This window comes from Sorex fumeus, unplaced genomic scaffold, assembly GCF_029834395.1.
Source record: "Sorex fumeus unplaced genomic scaffold, SorFum_2.1 ptg000035l, whole genome shotgun sequence".
In the NCBI taxonomy this organism is placed as follows: Eukaryota; Metazoa; Chordata; class Mammalia; order Eulipotyphla; family Soricidae; genus Sorex; species Sorex fumeus.
In genome coordinates, this window is record NW_026606092.1 from 22987958 (window position 1) to 23006294 (window position 18337).

The window sequence follows — 18337 nt, forward strand, 5'->3', positions numbered from 1 at the left end:
TTTCTGAGGAATGATTGTGAATGATATTGTTTATCTAATATCTCTCTCTTCTCTTTCATTATTTGTATTTAGAAAAGTCATGGACTTCTGGGTATTGGTTTTTTAACTACTCTACTACCCAAATCTATTTTTTTCTAGGAGTTTTTTTTATTTTTATTTTTTTGTGAAATCTTTAGGATTCTTCAAGTATAGTATCATGTCATCTGCAAATAGTGAGAGCTTGACTTCTTTTCCTATCTGGATATCTCTCATGTATTTTTTACGTGATAGCTATGCCAAGTATTCTCAGTACTATATTAAATAGATGTGGTAAGAGTGGGAAACCTTTTCTTGTGCCTAATCTTAGAGGGAAGGCTTTTAGTTTTTCCCACATTCAAGATAGTGGTAAGGCAAGAATTTTAATCCTGTAATATCTCTCCTTCTCTTGAAGCAGTGTTCTAAATTAATGTCTTCTACCTTTACTAATATGAACTAGAGACTATGAAATAAATAATAAATGAGAGATTAAATTCAAACCATCAATGTTGTGATATAAATATTAAATGTTTAGTAAACTGATGCTGCATTTTAAAAGATTGAGGTTCTTTATTTTTGTGACAATTTTGCTGTGGGAACTTTTCTGATTTGACATTATTTTAAATGTTTCTTGGTCAAATTAAAAGTAGATATACACGTGTTCTTAGATCCTCTCAATAAAACAAAGAATATTATCTCTGGCCAAGCTATACGAAGGTGCTCAAAATCCTCCAATATTGAAAATAAATAATGTCACATGTTCTGTCAATGTTATCTACACAATCATAATACTAGAAGTTTTTCTAACAAGTGGAATAATATAACATACAGGCCCTCATCAACTCTCAGATATGTCAAATATGCAAAAATACACAAAATAAATATATAAATACACAAAAATAATTACTAATATATACTAAATAAGATACTAATGTAAAATATCATGTACTAAGATATATAATATTACTGCATATTTATATACTAAGTGGATATAAATGTTTTAATATGATAAGCATCTGAAAAATATATTAAAATGCATAACTCTTGTGACACAAAACATTTTTGGTAATTTTATTTACTCATTACTGTAGTTTAATATTATCATTTTTATCCTTCCTTACAAGTCCTGTAAACTATTATTATTCAATAAGTAACAAGTATCAATGTCTAAAAATCAAATTTTTCAAGATATTTGTAGAAAATTATAGTGCTGATAACTAATATGCATTGGTATGCTCATACAATTGGCAAAGTAATAAATACTTCAAAAGAAATTATTAGTGAAACAACATGAGGTACAGTTGTAGACTTAAAAATATTTGTGTTTGGGTTTCAGTTGTACAATGATCGAGTACTCAACCCTCCACCAGTGCCCATTCTCCACCACCAATGATCCCAGTATCCCTCCCATCCCCCCATTCTCCCCAACCCACCACGCCTCTGTGGAAGGGCATTCCTTTTTATTCTCTTTCTCCTTTTGGGTGCTGTGGTTTGCAAAAGAAGCACTGAGTGGCAATCATGTTCGGTCTATAGTCTACTTTCAGCATGCATTTCCCATCCTGGGAGGATCCTCCCAACACCCTCTACTTGGTGCTCCCTTCTCTATCTGAACTGCCTTTTCCCCGAGCATGTGTGGCTGGCCTCCACGCCATGGAGTGAAACTCCTGGTACTTATCTCAACTATTCTTAGGTGTTAGTCTCCTGTTTTGTTTTTACTTTATATTCCCAAGATGAGTGCAATCTTTCTATGTCTATCCCTCTCTTTCTGACTCATTTCACTTAGCATGATACTTTCCATGTAGTACCACTTGTATGTAAATTTCATGACTTCATCTTTTCTAACAGCTGCATAGTACTCCATTGTGTATATGTACCAAAGTTTCTTTAACCAGACATCTGTTCTCAGGCACTGAGGTTTTTTACAGATTTTGGCTATTGTGAACAATGCAGCGATAAACAAAGAAGTGCAGAGGACACGAGGAAATGGAAACATATCCCCTGCTCATGGATAGGAAGAATTAAATTCGTCAAAATGACAATACTCCCCAAAGCATTATACAGATTCAATGCAATCCCTATAAGGATACCCATGAAATTCTTCAAAGAAATAGATCAAGCACTCCTGAAATTCATGTGGAACAACAAATGCCCATGAATAGCTAAAGCAATTCTTGGGAAAAAGATGTGGTGAGGCATTACCCTCCCCAACTTCAAACTCTACTACAAAGCTGTAATAATTAAAACAGCATGGTACTGGAACAAAGGCAGGCCGCAGACCAATGGAACAGGGTGGAATATTTGTACACACAACCCCAAATGTATGAACATCTAATCTTTAATATGGCAGCAAGAAATGTGAAGTGGAACAAAAAAAGTCTCTTCAACAAATGGTGCTGGCATAACTGGACAACTACATGCAAAAAAATGGGCTTAGACCTTGACATAACACCATGTACAGAAGTCAGATCAAAGTGGATTAAATATCTCAACGTTAGGCCAAAATTCATAAGGTACATTGAAGACAAGGTCGGCAAAAGCCTCCACGATATTGAAGCTAATGGTATCTTCAAAGACAATACTCCACTGAACAACCAAGTGGAAACAGACATAAACAAATGGGACTATCTTAAATTAAGAAGCTTCAGCACCTCAAAAGATACAGTGACCAGAATACAAAGATAATCTACAGAATGCGAAAGGATATTCACCCAATACCCATCTGATAAGGGGTTGATATCAAGGATATACAAGGCACTGGTTGAATTCTACAAGAAGAAAACATCAAACCCATCAAAAATGGGGTGATGGAATGAATAAAAACTTTTTCAAAGAAGAAATCTGAATGGCTTAAGAGGCAAATGAGAAAATGTTGTACATCACTAATCATCAGGGAGATGAAGATCAAAACAACTATGAGATAGATCATCTCACGCCACAGAGACTGGCCCACATCCAAAAGAATAAAAGCAATCAGTGTTGGCGTGGATGCAGCGAGAAAGGGACTCTTCTTCACTGCTGGTGGGAATGCCAACTGGTTCAGCCCTTTTGGAAAACAGTATGCATGATTCTCAAAAAATTAGAAATTGAGTTCCCGTTTGACCCAGCAATACCACTCCTGGGACTATATTCTGGAGATGCAAAAAAGTATAGTCAAAATGACAAAGTAATAAATACTTAAGTTAGTCAATGGCCTTTGTTCTGTGTCACTTCAGCTATCACCTGAATTTGCAGTCCCCATAGTCCCTGGGGAATATCTGTAGCAACTATCAGTTAATTTTTGGTAATTCCTATTTATTAGCTACTGCATGTTCCTTACTTAGCATGGTTCAAACTCCTTGGCTGCCCCTGGCAGTAACACCAGCATCACTGTAGGTAAATTGTATATGTGTTAACAAAGCTAGTAATGGTTAATACCCAACACTCTCAAGAACGGTTAGCCTTCTCCTTACTGTTTGTGGAATTTGCAGCTTCTAACCACACTAATTAGAACTTTGAAAACTTCTTTCCTGATTTTAAGTAAAAGTTCTATGAAACAACTGAATAATTAGAAGGATTTACATTTGAACCATACTGCCTTAAAAAAACTGTGATTGGAAAACTTGAGGAATAAGTAAAAGAAGGAAATATTCAGTAGCGAAAGTATCATATTATTTGGGTATTCCAGATAAGTACATTATTAGGAATTTTGAATAGTGAGAGGATGAGTGAGAACAAAGACAAGGAAGATACAAGATGGCAGGGTTTCTTACCAGTTTTAAAGCATCAAATTTCTAAAATGCACTGAGTGTTATGATTTAAAGTCCTACTTAGCAGCTAAGTTTTAAGAAAAATCATTACAGATATTTTAAAAATATACCAAAATACTGCCTTTCTAAATATTTAATTTTCTGAGTTATTTTTCCTAGAATCATGCAATCTCATTTTTCATTAACTTCTAATGCCTTTTTCTTTTGAATCCTATTCTCTACACAAAAAACAGAAATTGAGCATCTTTCCTTATATTCTGTTCACTCTTACTTCAATTTAGTAATACAAGCATAGCTTCAATACAAAATTATTAACACTGTTATGTGCTATTCTTAAGTAATATGTATATCTTTTAAAGAAGTATTTGATGAGGATAAAGTTCTTTGCTAATAAAACAAAGAACAATACAAAATGAAAACAAACATGCAAGTAAAGAAAAGATGAGACACAGTATTCCAAGTGGAGTAGTAGCGAAGCATTTTATAAATCAAGTATCATGGTAACCAGAATAAAAAATTAAAGCTTTCTATAGAGCAGGCACTCAAATGATATATGTTATTTTAATCCTGAGGCTCTGAGAGATGAGACCAGGAAAATAATCAGCATATATGTTGTAGATAAAAAGCACAAACACAGTAGTCTTGTCAGATTATCAGTCACCTATAATCAATTTTAAATATTCAAATTGATGGACAGCAACAAAGAACAGAAAAATAGTGAAAGTTGTAAGGGGATACAACGTTCCCTTTAGAATAATTGATGGATCACTCCAAGATGAATATATAATAACTAAAAAAGAAATATTTATCAAAATTATATTTTGAATTCAAGTGTATAGTGAAGAATGATAATCAAAGAGAGCTCTTACTCTATGTGATAAGTTGATTAAGAACACTCCTCTTTGGTTCTAGAACTATTGTCTTAGAGATTTGCTTCAATATATGGATCCAGAGGAAAAAGAAGTGCTGATTAAGTAAACATTATTGCGTCACTCCTGTGCCTGCAAGCTAGGGACTGTGGATTTATGACTATATTTGGGAGTTTCCAGATGAAAATGTCATTATTATTTCATTATTAGTATATTGGTTTTGGGCCACACACACCTTGACTGTATGTGGAGCTGGGAATTAAACCCAGGTTGACAAGCAGCTTAATATCTGTGCTATCTCTCCTAACATTTTTTTAAGATAAGTAAGACAAAGGCATTTTGAATCAAGAGTCTTCCATGACAAAGGAATAATATTATTTTTTTAAAATTCATTACAAAAAATGACTACCATTAACTTGAGATTAGAATGAGTGAACACTTTCATTTTGTGATTTAAGAATAGTGATTTTAGGATAAATGATAAATTAAGGTGAAGATGAAATTTATTCATCAATATTCAACTGTAACCTTGTGCAAACTAGAAAAGTAAAGCAATCAGGTTTTACCATCCACTTATAAGCATCTTGGAAATCTTTAAAAACAAAACAAAACAAAACAAAATAAAATAAAACAAAAGGTATGGTAGGAGAGATGGCTCAGATAGTATAGCATATATGTGTCATATATAAGTCCTGGTTTGGTTTTTGGATCCCAAAGCTCGTGAGCACAGCTGATATCACTTTGGTTCACCCTAATTACCACCGAGCACTAAGCAAATGAACAGCAAATGATATAGATGTCTGCTATTGTACAAAGTACTAATAGGGGTGGCCCTATATTGGTGAACAGGGGAACAATATTGGTGAATATTGGAGACAGGGGCAGGTAAATAAAAATTAAAGCTACAATGGCCATAAAAAATATCATGAAGGAAGTATGTTGGAAAATTGAAATGAATGACAGGAAATGGGATTCTCAAAAAAATGGTATAAATATTAGCAAGTCAATGGATGTGTTTCGGATACAATTCTGGATTCTAAGAATGTTAAAACTCTTACTAAGTATAGAAAATGACCATGGTATTGCATCTTTTATAGGCTTCCTTGGACGCAACTTATATCACAGGAAGGGGGATGGCTTATATTTTTCTAAATTAATATGTAACTCACTTCCCTCACAGTTTTAATTTTAGAACTATTCCAGCAATGAGATTTTATATGATTACCCCAGTAGTTTACAGGGAACATATATCAAGAATCTCTGGAATCAGATTTACATCCCTGCATATGTAAATAGTTTCCTAGAGGAAATGATAGCTTTTGAACTTGAGTAGGAACCTTTCATAATATCTATGCATTCCCTTCGAGTCAACTCACAGTATGTGCATTTTGTACAATGTAATGTAAACCAAATTAGAAAACACATAATTCTAGTTTTCATAGTGTGAAGACTGGATTGTTAGACATTTTAATGAACTTTTTCTTACCATTATTAATTTAATGTAGCAATAATGTAATTTTCTGATCTATATCAGACTCTAGGTTATTTAAATATGATACTTTTCTTTAAGGATGAAACTTTTACACCCACCCCCCTTTGATCACAACTTTTCTCCCAAGTTTTCCATAACTTGTCAATATGCATATTAAATAAGGATCTTTCTTGCTGCTGGAGTGACAGATCAATAGGTTGAGTTTATGTACAGCATGCAGAAGGACAAGGTTTGATCCCTGGAACTGCAGGTTACCTCAGCACTGCCAGGAGTGAAACAAACAAAAAAAGAAAAATAGAAAAATATACAATGAAATTTCGTGATAGTGTTCTATAGCTCAGCCAAAACGTTTTAGGCCCCAGTGGACTTTCTGCAGAAATTCTATTTGTTATGTAGGTTATCTTCTGATCATATGGGATTTTCACTTTATCCTAACTGGAAGGAGAGTGCCTATAACAAATCTAAAAGTCGGAAGAGCAGTTGACAGACAAGCACATGAGCCCATTACCGCTGGGAGTTATTGCCACGAAACATCTATCTGAGAGAATCACTGGAATAGTATGATGGGATAAACGTCCCTGGGACTCTCTTAATGAGAGTAGTTGGCTAGAGTGAGTTTGAGTTTGGAGAATGAGAATAATGTTGATTGTGCCATTGCACAGCTCTTTTTCAGCAAGGACTTCTGATTCTTATGATTGACATTCGTGGCAAAGTGATAAATTTGCAAGATTCATATTTTCTGAATTGAAAGAGGTAGGGACATCAACTAAAGGATAGAGGTCTCTGGGGTTCCTGTAAAAGAAATAACCTAAAGAAAAGAGTAATATATATATATATATTCATATATATATAGATAAGATAGATAGATAGATATTACTTCTGTAAATCTCAAGACCTTTGCCATTATACAACTAGCTTACACAGATGAAAGGAGACAATGTAGCCATGCAACCTTCCAAATCAACTATGTGTAGACATCAGTTATAGCTTTTTCTGGTCACCCAAATCACGTTGGGCAAGTGATCAACCTTTCTTTGAACCAGTTTTATCAATGAGCCATAATAAAAGCTTATTTTAGAATTGCTGGGAGGATTAGAAATGCTACTGTCATATGTATTGACATTGTAATAACTCTGATGTAAAAGTAGCTGGGTATTGAAACAGAGCAAATTAAGTTATACTTTAAAAAGCATAGAAGGCTTGTTACAAAGTCACAAATAAATACACATGAAAAAAAGAAAGGGTAGGTTAAAAACCTGGTTGTGCCAAGTCCAACTGAATAAAAATTAACAGATGACCCTGATAATATGCCTCTGAGATAAATATAGGCACCAAAATAAGCCAATTTTGAGAAGTCTATAAAACTCTATGTCCTTGATTCTGAAGTTTTCTCCAGGTTTAGGAAATTCCACTAAGTAATTTTACTAAGAATATAACACTCCTTCTTACAAAAAGACTCTTCCAGGAATTCTCTGGATCTGTGAGATGCACCTATATGCAGGTCTCCTGAATTTGAAATAATTTGTATCCATTCTGCCTTATACTGCCCATTGAATTGTATACTTTTATTGTAAATGGGTGTCCCCCAAATATATTTTCATTACATTCTCTTGTCTTGAGTTGTAAATGAAACTTCTCCCCTAGTTGGGAGTCAGCACTTGAGACTGAACCTCAAGAGCCTGAAGCACATTAGTTCATCAATAGTCCATAGAATTATTCACAGTTGCACAAACACTATTACAGAAACTACATCCATCATTTTAGCCAGACCTTCTTAAAATGTATATTGAAGAGACTGGTAAATCCAGAGATGATAAATAGGATACAAGGAGTTTGGTAACATCTTGCTAATAAAATTTAAGGGAATGTTCCATTTAGGAAATTATAAAAGAAAACGAATGTAGCTACATGGAGAGAACGGGTAAAGAATTTTAAGGAAAGCAGAAAAAATACTAAGGCATTTCTAATTTTTAGTGAAATAAAAAAACAGAACCAAGGTTTTGCTTAATTTTCAGGTGAAAGGAGAAAAAAGAAAACTAAGGCAGTGCTTAATTCTCAGGTGAAAGCATCTTAGTACTTAACACTGAATAGACTTCTAAAAGCAATTTTCAACTATTTCCAACCTGAACCAGAACAAACAGTAATTTTCTTCTACATTTATGGTCAGAAGAAAGTGCAAAATCCACAGAGAAAAAAAAAACAAAATGAGTAGTTCCATTCTCTTCCATAGTTTTTCTTTAACTGGTAAGAACCTCACATAAAATACAGTTTGTTTGATTTATTTCAGATTTCCAAGATGGGAAAAATAGCTTAAGGTAATTTTTCAAGCTTAATTTAGTTCATTTAATATTTAATGACTTAATGGAGCAGTATGCATTTCCTAAGTGTGTCAAAGAATAGAAACAGAATTTGAAAACAAAGTTGAAATTTACAGCAAGTATCTCAAAATTTGAAGTAGCTAACAAATATAAATAATTCTATTTATCTTTAATGATAACACAGTTCTGCTTTCTATCAAAATGTGATATACAAAATAATCTTAGTATGCTCTTATTTGTATATACACAAACTCCTCAATTTAAAGACCAAAGAAACAGACTTAATGATTTTCAAATCACTAGCACAAGTGTGAAGTTTGAGATCTAAATCAGTCATTTAATACTCATACACAAGTTTCTTCAATTTTAAAATGAGGATAAACATGATAGTAATTCCAGGTCAGTGTAAATGACAAATAATGCACTTTCAATCATGTTATGCAAATACAACATTAAAATATATTTTGCTTACAGAATCATAAAACTTGACGATAAGGATCAAAGAGTGATATTTGTATTATCCAAGTAATATGAGTTGAGACTACAATACTTTACCCTTTATTTTAAGAATATAGCAACATAAGTATAAATAATATACCGTGTTATTGAGCTATCACTCTGCTTTAATGCTGACATCCACAGGCCAAGTAGGAGTTATGTTGAAGAAGTTCTAGGTAAAGGACATAACTGCTGTTTCTAAGTTAGCATGGCACTGATTACCCTCTTTATTACCTTATAGGTATGATTGGAGTGATGTCACATTTCTAATTTCCAGTAGAGACTTGAAGCTAACAGTTTTATTTATTTATTTATTTATTTATTTATTTATATTTTTAGGCAATGGTGTTCAGGGCTTACTCCTGCTCTATGCTCAAGGATCACCCTTGGTGGCCTTAAACCTACCCTCTGCTATTTGGATTTTGTGGTTAGATTAATGACAAAATGAATAAAGTTGCCTGACTTTCACATTGATATGAAACCAATCTTTACTGTCATGGAGAGAACTGGATAAACTGATCTCTTGGAAATAATAAAGGAGGGGATGGAGTGATAGTGCAGCATGTAGGGTGCTTGCCTTGAACGTGGCCAGCCTGGGTTCAATCCCTGGCACCCCACTTTGTCCCTAGACATCTCCCAGGAGTGAATCCTGAGAGTTGAGTTAGGAGTAATCCTTGAGCACCAGAACCTATAACTCAAAATCAAAACTGAAACCAACCAACCAAACAATTTATATAATATGAACAGAATTTCTTATTTCTTTTCTGGGAGTCCCCACCTTTTGAAATATCATGAGAACAAATATTTGTATTTTTATATAGACACAACAATTGACTCTATGCTTTCCACATTTTTACCCCATTCCTATCCATTACTATGTGATAGAAATGCCCTTTTAATATATATTAATATATAATATAATATAATAATATAGTCTACAATCCAATTCCTTTATGGTCTAAAAGCTTCCAATAGTTCTATATGGGTTTCAAAGAGTAGCTCGAGATGCATATTATGGATTAGTGGACACTACTTTACTTAGTCTTTGGCTGCCTTCTCAGTATTTGTCATATTTTTTCAAAATATCAAATTACATATTTTATTCTATCAAATTATGCAAAAATTGTGCCTCCTTGAAATCCTCCCATTTTTAATTGTCTAAAATTGCACTGCTACAGTGTCAGTCCTTAGAAAGAATTGCTGATTAACTAATGACCTCAGCACATTAATAGGTCCCTGGAGGGGGATTTCCAGCTTCACTCCTGTTCATAATGCTAGGATTGGCTCATATCCCATCTTCTCACTCCAGGATATCTAAATTCAAGTACAGGATACATATACAGACAAAATTTCTCTTATTAACTAATGGTAAGAGCCTATTGAATGAGGTAACAGTGAAGTTAATATAATAATGTCTGTACTCTGCAAGTTGTATCATAGATTAAGAATACCTAATAGTGAATATTCCAATATCAAATATGTCTGAGAAAATTGTGTATAAAAATCTGTATGACATCTACAACATGATAATTTATAGGTACATGTCAAAGTAATTGATACTAATTTTCTTAACTGATTCATTTCTTAAATTAAGAATAGGAATTTTTTGCATCCGATGGTTATATAAGGCCTGAAAAATCATGTGGTCTGGTCCTGGTATATACAGATAAAACTGTTTCTCATTAGTAACTTATCTGGCTGCATTTTATCACCTGTGAATTATGTAAAATAGCCAAATAGAACAGGATGGAAAAAAATCCTTTTTCTAGAATAAATCTAGAATAAATAAATATATCCCACACAAGAATATTGATAGGCTGTTTTTTTTTTTTTTGGTTTGGTTTGGTTTTGGGGCCACACCTGGTTGTGCTTAGAGCTTACTCCTAGCTCTGCGCTCAGGGATTACTCCTGGTGTGCTCGGGGGTTCGTATGGGGTGGTGGTCATTGAGCCTAAATAGGCACATGCTAGACAAATGCCCTACCAGTTGTATTATAGCTCCAAACCCTTGATATTTTTTAAAATGTAATATTTCATAAAACTTACTCTCAATCTCCTTCAATTTCCAGAACTCAGCTACTAGCAGACATACTTTCTGTGGAATTTTTATACAAGCTCAGTTACTTATTTGTCTCCTACATGAGTCTCAGACTGTTTCTTCTTTTTTTTTAAAGAAGTTAGAGCTTTCCTGAAGATAAATTAATTTTTCATGAGGTGATGATGGGCTGGAGCAATATATGGGCTGAAGCAATAGCACAGCAGGTAGCACATTTGCCTTGCATGCAGCTGATTTGGAATCGATTCCTCCGCCCCTCCTCGAGAGAGCCCGGCAAGCTACCGAGAGTATCCCACCTGCATGGCAGAGACTGACAAGCTACCCATGGCATATTTGATATGCTAAAAACAGTAACAACAAGTCTCACAATGGAGATGTAACTGGTGCCCTCTTGAGCAAATCGATGACCAACAGGACAGCGCTGTAGTACAGTGCTACAAAGGCACAGTGCTACAAATTAATTTATATGTCATTGTGGTTTAGAAATTTTACACTGTGTGATATTATATTAAAGCTCGTTGACTCTTCCTATTGTTTCCTAATTAAATTTCAAAAAATGTTTTCAAATGTTGTATTGCATAAAGTAAAAAAGAAAAAAAAAGCAAAGATATAAAAGGAACAATGGCAAGATGGAGGAAATATGAGACTTTGAGAATAAAAGACAGAAACAGTTTAGAAACAATGATATCCCAGGATGGCAAATTGGGAAATCTATGAAGTAATCCTAGTTAACCCAAATCCCTTGGCTTCTATTTACTATAGGTTTGAGAACTGATTTTTTTAAAGTCATGTTCTCTAGAAGCTGCTCATTCAGGAAGAAATAAATCATAAGCAGGAATCTGCTATATATTTTTATGAAAAATTTTATACTTTGGATCAAAGGGACAAATGAATTTGCTCTGCTACTACTTCTTTCTTCTTTTTGCCTTAAATAGGTTTGTGATATATGGATTTGAAAAAAATACCTTGTGACCTTCATATGAGAAGCCTGAGGGAAAAATACAAGGGAAATCTGATCATGCCACTCAGATATTGCTCTTCTGCTGACTGTATGCCAGTACGCTTCTAGTACTGACTCTCTATGATGAGAAAAATATATCGATTTTTTTCAGTAAATGTTCACAAGGCTCTGTTTCATATACCTGAAAACCTTTATAAATTCTAACAGCAATATTAAAATAAACAATGATGACAAAAATGATTGAAAGAATTAATGTAAAGGTTTCATTGAAAGGTCTAGGACAATGGTACAAAACAGATCTGATTCTGAAAGTAGAACAAACCTGTTGGCAGGATGTTAGTATTAAATAGTCAAACAGGACTTTCAGATGTAAATAGAATATGGGCCTAAGTAGCTATTTTCAAGTGTAGGTGAAGACTAGATAGCATTCATGGGGTAGTGGGAGTTGAGTTTTGACATCAGTTAAAATTGCTTCGGATTATAATGCAAAGAACCATGGAGAACTTCTATATTCAACAGTTACAGAAAAGAAGATTGGAAAGAACAGTAAAAGAATATGAAAAATATGGAAAGAGTTGCAGAGTAGTAGATTTCCCAATAGAAGACTTCAAAGTTTTTTTTCAAAGTATCTTTAACAAATTTGTCTTTTCACATGATATCTTTCCCTGACAATATAAATCTGTAACCCAGCAGGTTTTTTTTGTCCTTGAGATTTATAATGTGACTGAAATTGTTCATTTTACTATTATTTTAATTTAATTTACTCTCTAAGATCATAAAAATTGTATATTTTTTTCTCTTTTTCAACTTCAAATTCTATACACATATAACCAAATAAAATGACAGATAATCAAATAGAAAATTGTGGTAAAACAAGCATTTTATAAAAGAAGATATTGAGAAGGTTAAGGCAAATTGAAGATATTCAACATCAACATAGTCATAGAAGTTCAAATTAAAACTATATAACATTACTATTACAAACTGATCAGACAGTCTGTGGATGAAGATATAGAGACAAAGAAACTTCCACATTGCAGCAAAGTATAAACCTACTGAAGGAAAATATAACAAATAGATTTAATCCTACTGGAAGAAGTATGTGACAAATTGATATAATCACTTTGAAAACTTGTCATTAAGATCAAACATGACCATATCATATTCAAAGGACTGCATTTCTAGATATAGGGATATATGAAATAAATTATATAAATATTTTACATAATTAAAATGTATTAGTTGCATTTATTTCAATAGCCCTGAAACAGAAGTAAAGCCTATGTATCCATGTCAACTAGAATTGAAAGACAAAATGGTGTACCTTATACAATATAATAACATAATGAGTGAAAAAAACAAAACTTGTTTCATACAACAAGTATTAATCTCACAAAAGTAACAGTGATAAAAAATAATTGAACACTAAATAATATGCATTAATTCATAAAATTCAAAAATGGTTAATCATAACCAATGTAGTTAGAAGAGAGTAATATTTGGATGAAAGCATAACTGAGAATTCTGAAACTATGATACAGAAATTTCTACAAATTAATGAAAATTATGAGTGCTCAAAACCAATTAGTCAAATAGATCATCTAAGGGAGCTACGTAAGTATATATTTTAAAGAATGCTTATTGAATTTATTTGAGAATAGGAGGAAACACACAGCAAGAAGATAAATGTTAGAAGAGGTTTGATAAAAGATAACTCTAAACACACTATGTCACCATTTTATATCCATTATATCCATCACTTCCATGATGTCACATTTAAATGAAATTGCCCAATTCTACCTTCTCTATTTGAGTAAAATCTCCAAAACAGTTTCATTTGGTAGTAATAACTATATATTTTAAGTTAAAGAGGACTTGCACTCAAAATAGTTTTAAGATCTAAAGTAAATAGGATTCGGAATTACATAAATAGCACACAGGTAAACATTTTCCTTTTATTTTTAAATTTTTGCTGCTATGATTTTTGGGGGCTTTATGTTTTTAATTTGTTTAGGGGCCACCCCTGTGGTGCTTAGAACAATAGTCTTAGCTCTGTGCTTTTAAGTACTCAGGGAAGACCAGGTGGTGCTGGTGATCAAATCAGGTAGAACACATATATTATGGCAAATGCCTTAACTCCAATACTTTTTTCCCTTTTCTAATAGGCAAAAAATAGCCATTTTTACCACCTTATTTAACTTCTCATCTCTTTACACCGAAAGGGGAGTGAAGCATTGCTTAACAGTGAAATGGGAGGGATTAAATAGATGCTTCATACTTTCCATTTTCACACCTAATTTATAAAGTGGGGCCTGTTTTCCTCCTTGAACATGATTTAAAACAGACTCAAAAAAGTCATATAGCGTTTCAGAGCTCATACAAAAGTTAAATGATCTAGTCAAGATTTGGACCTTAGACTGTGTAATGCCAAAACCCATGGTCTTTCTTTGCTTGTCCTATGACTTATGTTTATAATGATTCATGAGGCAAGCATGCATATCAAAGGAATTAAGGGCTGATGATTACTTGGACAGCATTTTAAAATATAATTTTTAGTGGTCTTCCTTTATTTTTGTGCTTAATATTAAATATCTAAATTAAGAAGACATTATCTTTATATCTTCTGTAATGTACCACTTTTACAGTCATCCATCAAACCAGTTGAAAGTGATGGTTGGAAACTCCACGAGACTGCTGTTAACGGTACTAAATTTCTTTTCATTAGTTCCATTCATTAGCTTCAATAACTGAATGTATTAACTAGACCTCGCACATATATTAATCCCATAACTTATTAATGTTCAGAATAAAATACCATTGTCACTTTTTTAAATACATGACTTGACTATTGAATGAAATAGAACTCTTATTTAAGAATTTTAAGCATACATTTTGACTATTGAATGTCACTCCCCTGATTCCATTTATCAGGTAAAAAAAATCCAAACTTAATTTTTTTAATAAACACACATGTAAAGAGTAATTATTGAAAATAATATAAAATTTAGCATTATTCAGAGTAAAAGCCTAACCTTTCCTATGAAATTTTATAATTTCTCAAGATTCTTAGCAATAAATTACTTCCCTAAGTTAAACTTAAATATTAATCTAATAAATTTTATTTCTGCTTCTCTATCTTCAGGCATTTAAGATCAAAAGATCAATTAAATATATTGAAAATAAATTGCAGTATGGCGAAATACAAAGGTTAAATTTCAGTCTGAGATTTCCAAGCCTGCTCGGATCAGGACTGGGCCTCCTGCACCCAGATTCCCCATCTTCCATTAGCTAGACAGTTACACCCAGCAACTGCCCCTGGCACCATGTAATTCGCATTAAGGGCCAAGATCCAGAGACTATAAAACCAAGCTCCTGGAAGAGAATAATGCAGAGTCTCCTGCCCCCACGCCTGGCTGTCCTCAATGGGGCCCCTTGGAGGGGTGAGGGTTGAGTTTTCCTCCCCGCCCTGAGCAGTGCCCCAGCAGCTGAAGATCTCCAAAAGCTAGTCACAGTCATGCTTAATACCACTCTCCACACACTCGGACAAGCCTCATGCACGAAGGAACTAGCAGAGGAACCAAGGTATGTAGGATCCGGGGTTGAGATCTCCAATCCTGCTCAGATCAGGACTGGACCTTCTCCACACAGATGCCCCATCTTCTAGTAGCTAGGCCGTTACACCCACCAATTGTCCCAGCACTATGTAATCCCATCAATGGTCAAGATCCAGAGACTACAAAACCAAGCTCCAGAAGCACAAGTATGCAAATGTGGCCACGTGACCTCTTATTCTCTAGTTCTCACTCTTGGAGAACCTGGCACACTACGAGAGTGTCCTGCCTGCACGGCAGAGTTGGCAAGCTCCCCGTGGCATATTTGACATGCAAAAACCCAGTAACAATGATGGGTCTCATTCCGCTGACCTGAAAGAGCCTCCAATGTAGCACTTGTCAAAATCTCAGGGATAGGATGAATGGAGATGTTACTGGCGCCTGCTCGAGGAAATCAATGAACAACAGAATGACAGTGATACAGTGACAGCAAAATATAAAGGTTGAATTCCTCACAGTCCTGGCAGGTAGTTACTAATCTCTGTATTCCATCTGGTTCCTGCTGACTGAGAAGTTCTGTACCAATGAAAACACCTACAGGAAATTCACCTGTGCTGCTATTTAGAGGTAAACACTGGGGCAGCAGATGCTTGCTACTAAGGACATGAGACAACCAGAGTGAGAAAAGATTTAAACACTGGTTTCTAAAACAAAATGAAGCAACAGAAAAATAGCCTTTTAAATGTAAGTTTAACTTTTAGATTTCACTCCTTAAATTTCTTTTCATAGACACACTAAAAGGCTCTCTCATTAGTACAATAATAACAGTCCTTTGCAAAATGATGATTGGACCATGGTACAAAGAAACAAAAGTTGTGCCTACCTTTGCTTGTCCAGCCTTTGTAATGGCAGGCATATTAAACAGCTGACCAGTATAATACTGAACCCCACTTAACAGGATCACTGCGATTGACTCTCCTTCCTTCTCAATAACTTCAAGGATATCCTCTAGTCTCAAGATTTCTTCCCCCTAATGGTAGATTAAGCACAAGTTATATCATACCCACAGCATTGTTCTTATCACTTCACATTTGCTGGTGTAAAATTCATCATGTGTTTCTCTTTCTCACATAAAAGAATCAGAGACATTTTTTAAATTTAATAAACTTCAAGTATCTGTCAAGATAACAACAATTGAGCATGTTTTTGCTATTAGGAAGTGATAAATTAGTAAACCATATTTTATAAAATGAAATCTTTGCAAAACACTACTCATGTGACTTAATTCTTAAGTTTTCAACTAATCTTCATTATTTTCATAGCTATAAATAGTTTCATTCTTACTTTATCTAATAAAATCTTGAAAACTCAAAAAAATAATGGAAAGAGAAATGATTTGGAAATGTGTGTGTTACTTACCAATCTCATTTTTATTAAAAAAAAGAAACACAAGCTTCTACATCATTCATCTGAGTACAACTTAATGAACATCTATTAACTCACTAACTGGAAAGTACAATCTCCTCCACAGGAATCTAAAGATTCAGATATAAACATAAACATAAGGAGAAAGATTATTTTTGAAAAGCCACACAACGTTGCTATTTTCCTACAGATTTTTTACAGAAGACTAAATATTGATAATTTAATGTAAAATTATAAATGAATTAATATAAATGTGACCTTTTATGCAGCTTGATTAAAAAGAAATCAGCTAAATAGTGTCATCTTAGAGCATAAATAATTTTATACATTCATTATTTTAATAATCTACTCCAGAGATAAACCTGACATTAATTTGAGGACAAAGCATCATTAAATGCATCAATATTTGGGGGAAAGGTCATTAAAGTACTTCTATTTTTCCTGTTTAAAGAATAGATTCCACACACTGAGGGTAGTGGGGTGAAAAGGAAACAGGGTCACTGCATGCAAGGAGTGGTCTGGCAGTACAGACATGATGCTTCAGAAATTGGTGCATACACACACACACACACACACACACAAACACACACACAGACACTATGAAGGATTTCAGTACTCTTTGAGGAATTATTTTCAGCTAATCCCAGACCACTAGCAACTCTGTGTTTGGAGGATACTCCTGATAGTGCTGAGGTGACATTGGGTTCAGGGGACCAAACACAGGTCTTCTGTACACAAAGTATGTGTTTCACTCTTTTTTTTCTGTTTTTTGGTTCACACCTGGCAGTGCACAGGGGTTACACCTGACTCGGCACTGAGGAGTTACTCCTGGCGGTACTCAGGGGACCGTATGGGATGCTGGGAATTTTACCTGGGTCGGCCGTGTGCAAGGCAAACGCCGTACCCCCTGTCTATTTCTCCAGCCCCTGTGTTCCACTCTTTGAGCTATCATTACAGCCCAGGCATCATCAGTCTGAAGATAACTTGTAATATTGACAATGTGACAATCTGAAACTATTCTTTGAAGAATCAAATATGACTTGTGAATTGAATTTCAATTAAAAGCAATGTATAATGTAACATACAGTGTATTTCTTCAAAGATTTCATACTAAACTAATATATGTAGAAATATATATTTTTATATATATTATATATATATTTCTCAGTGAAAAGATATGATTATCTTTCTCATTGACTTGCTGTAAACTATTTATGTTGTTTTTTTATTGACTTGCTCTAAACTATTTACTTGCTTTAAAATATTTATGAAAGTGCTCTCAAGTCTGTGAATAACTCTTTTAACTCCGTAACACATGTTTCTTGATAGTAAAACTCATGATTTATCAGTTGTCATATTTATTTTGGCTGAAAATTAGCAATTTTTGACATATGAAATAAAAATCCAC

General features: G+C 33.8%; 1 protein-coding gene across 1 annotated transcript in view; it reads right to left on the reverse strand.

Moving 5' to 3' along the window:
• KYNU (kynureninase) overlaps positions 1–18337 on the reverse strand; it is a 140917-nt gene that overhangs the window by 66264 nt on the left and 56316 nt on the right. The window contains exon 8 of the mRNA XM_056117666.1: positions 16388–16534. Within this exon, the coding sequence (XP_055973641.1) occupies positions 16388–16534 (147 nt within the window). The remainder of the gene's footprint in view (positions 1–16387; positions 16535–18337) is intronic.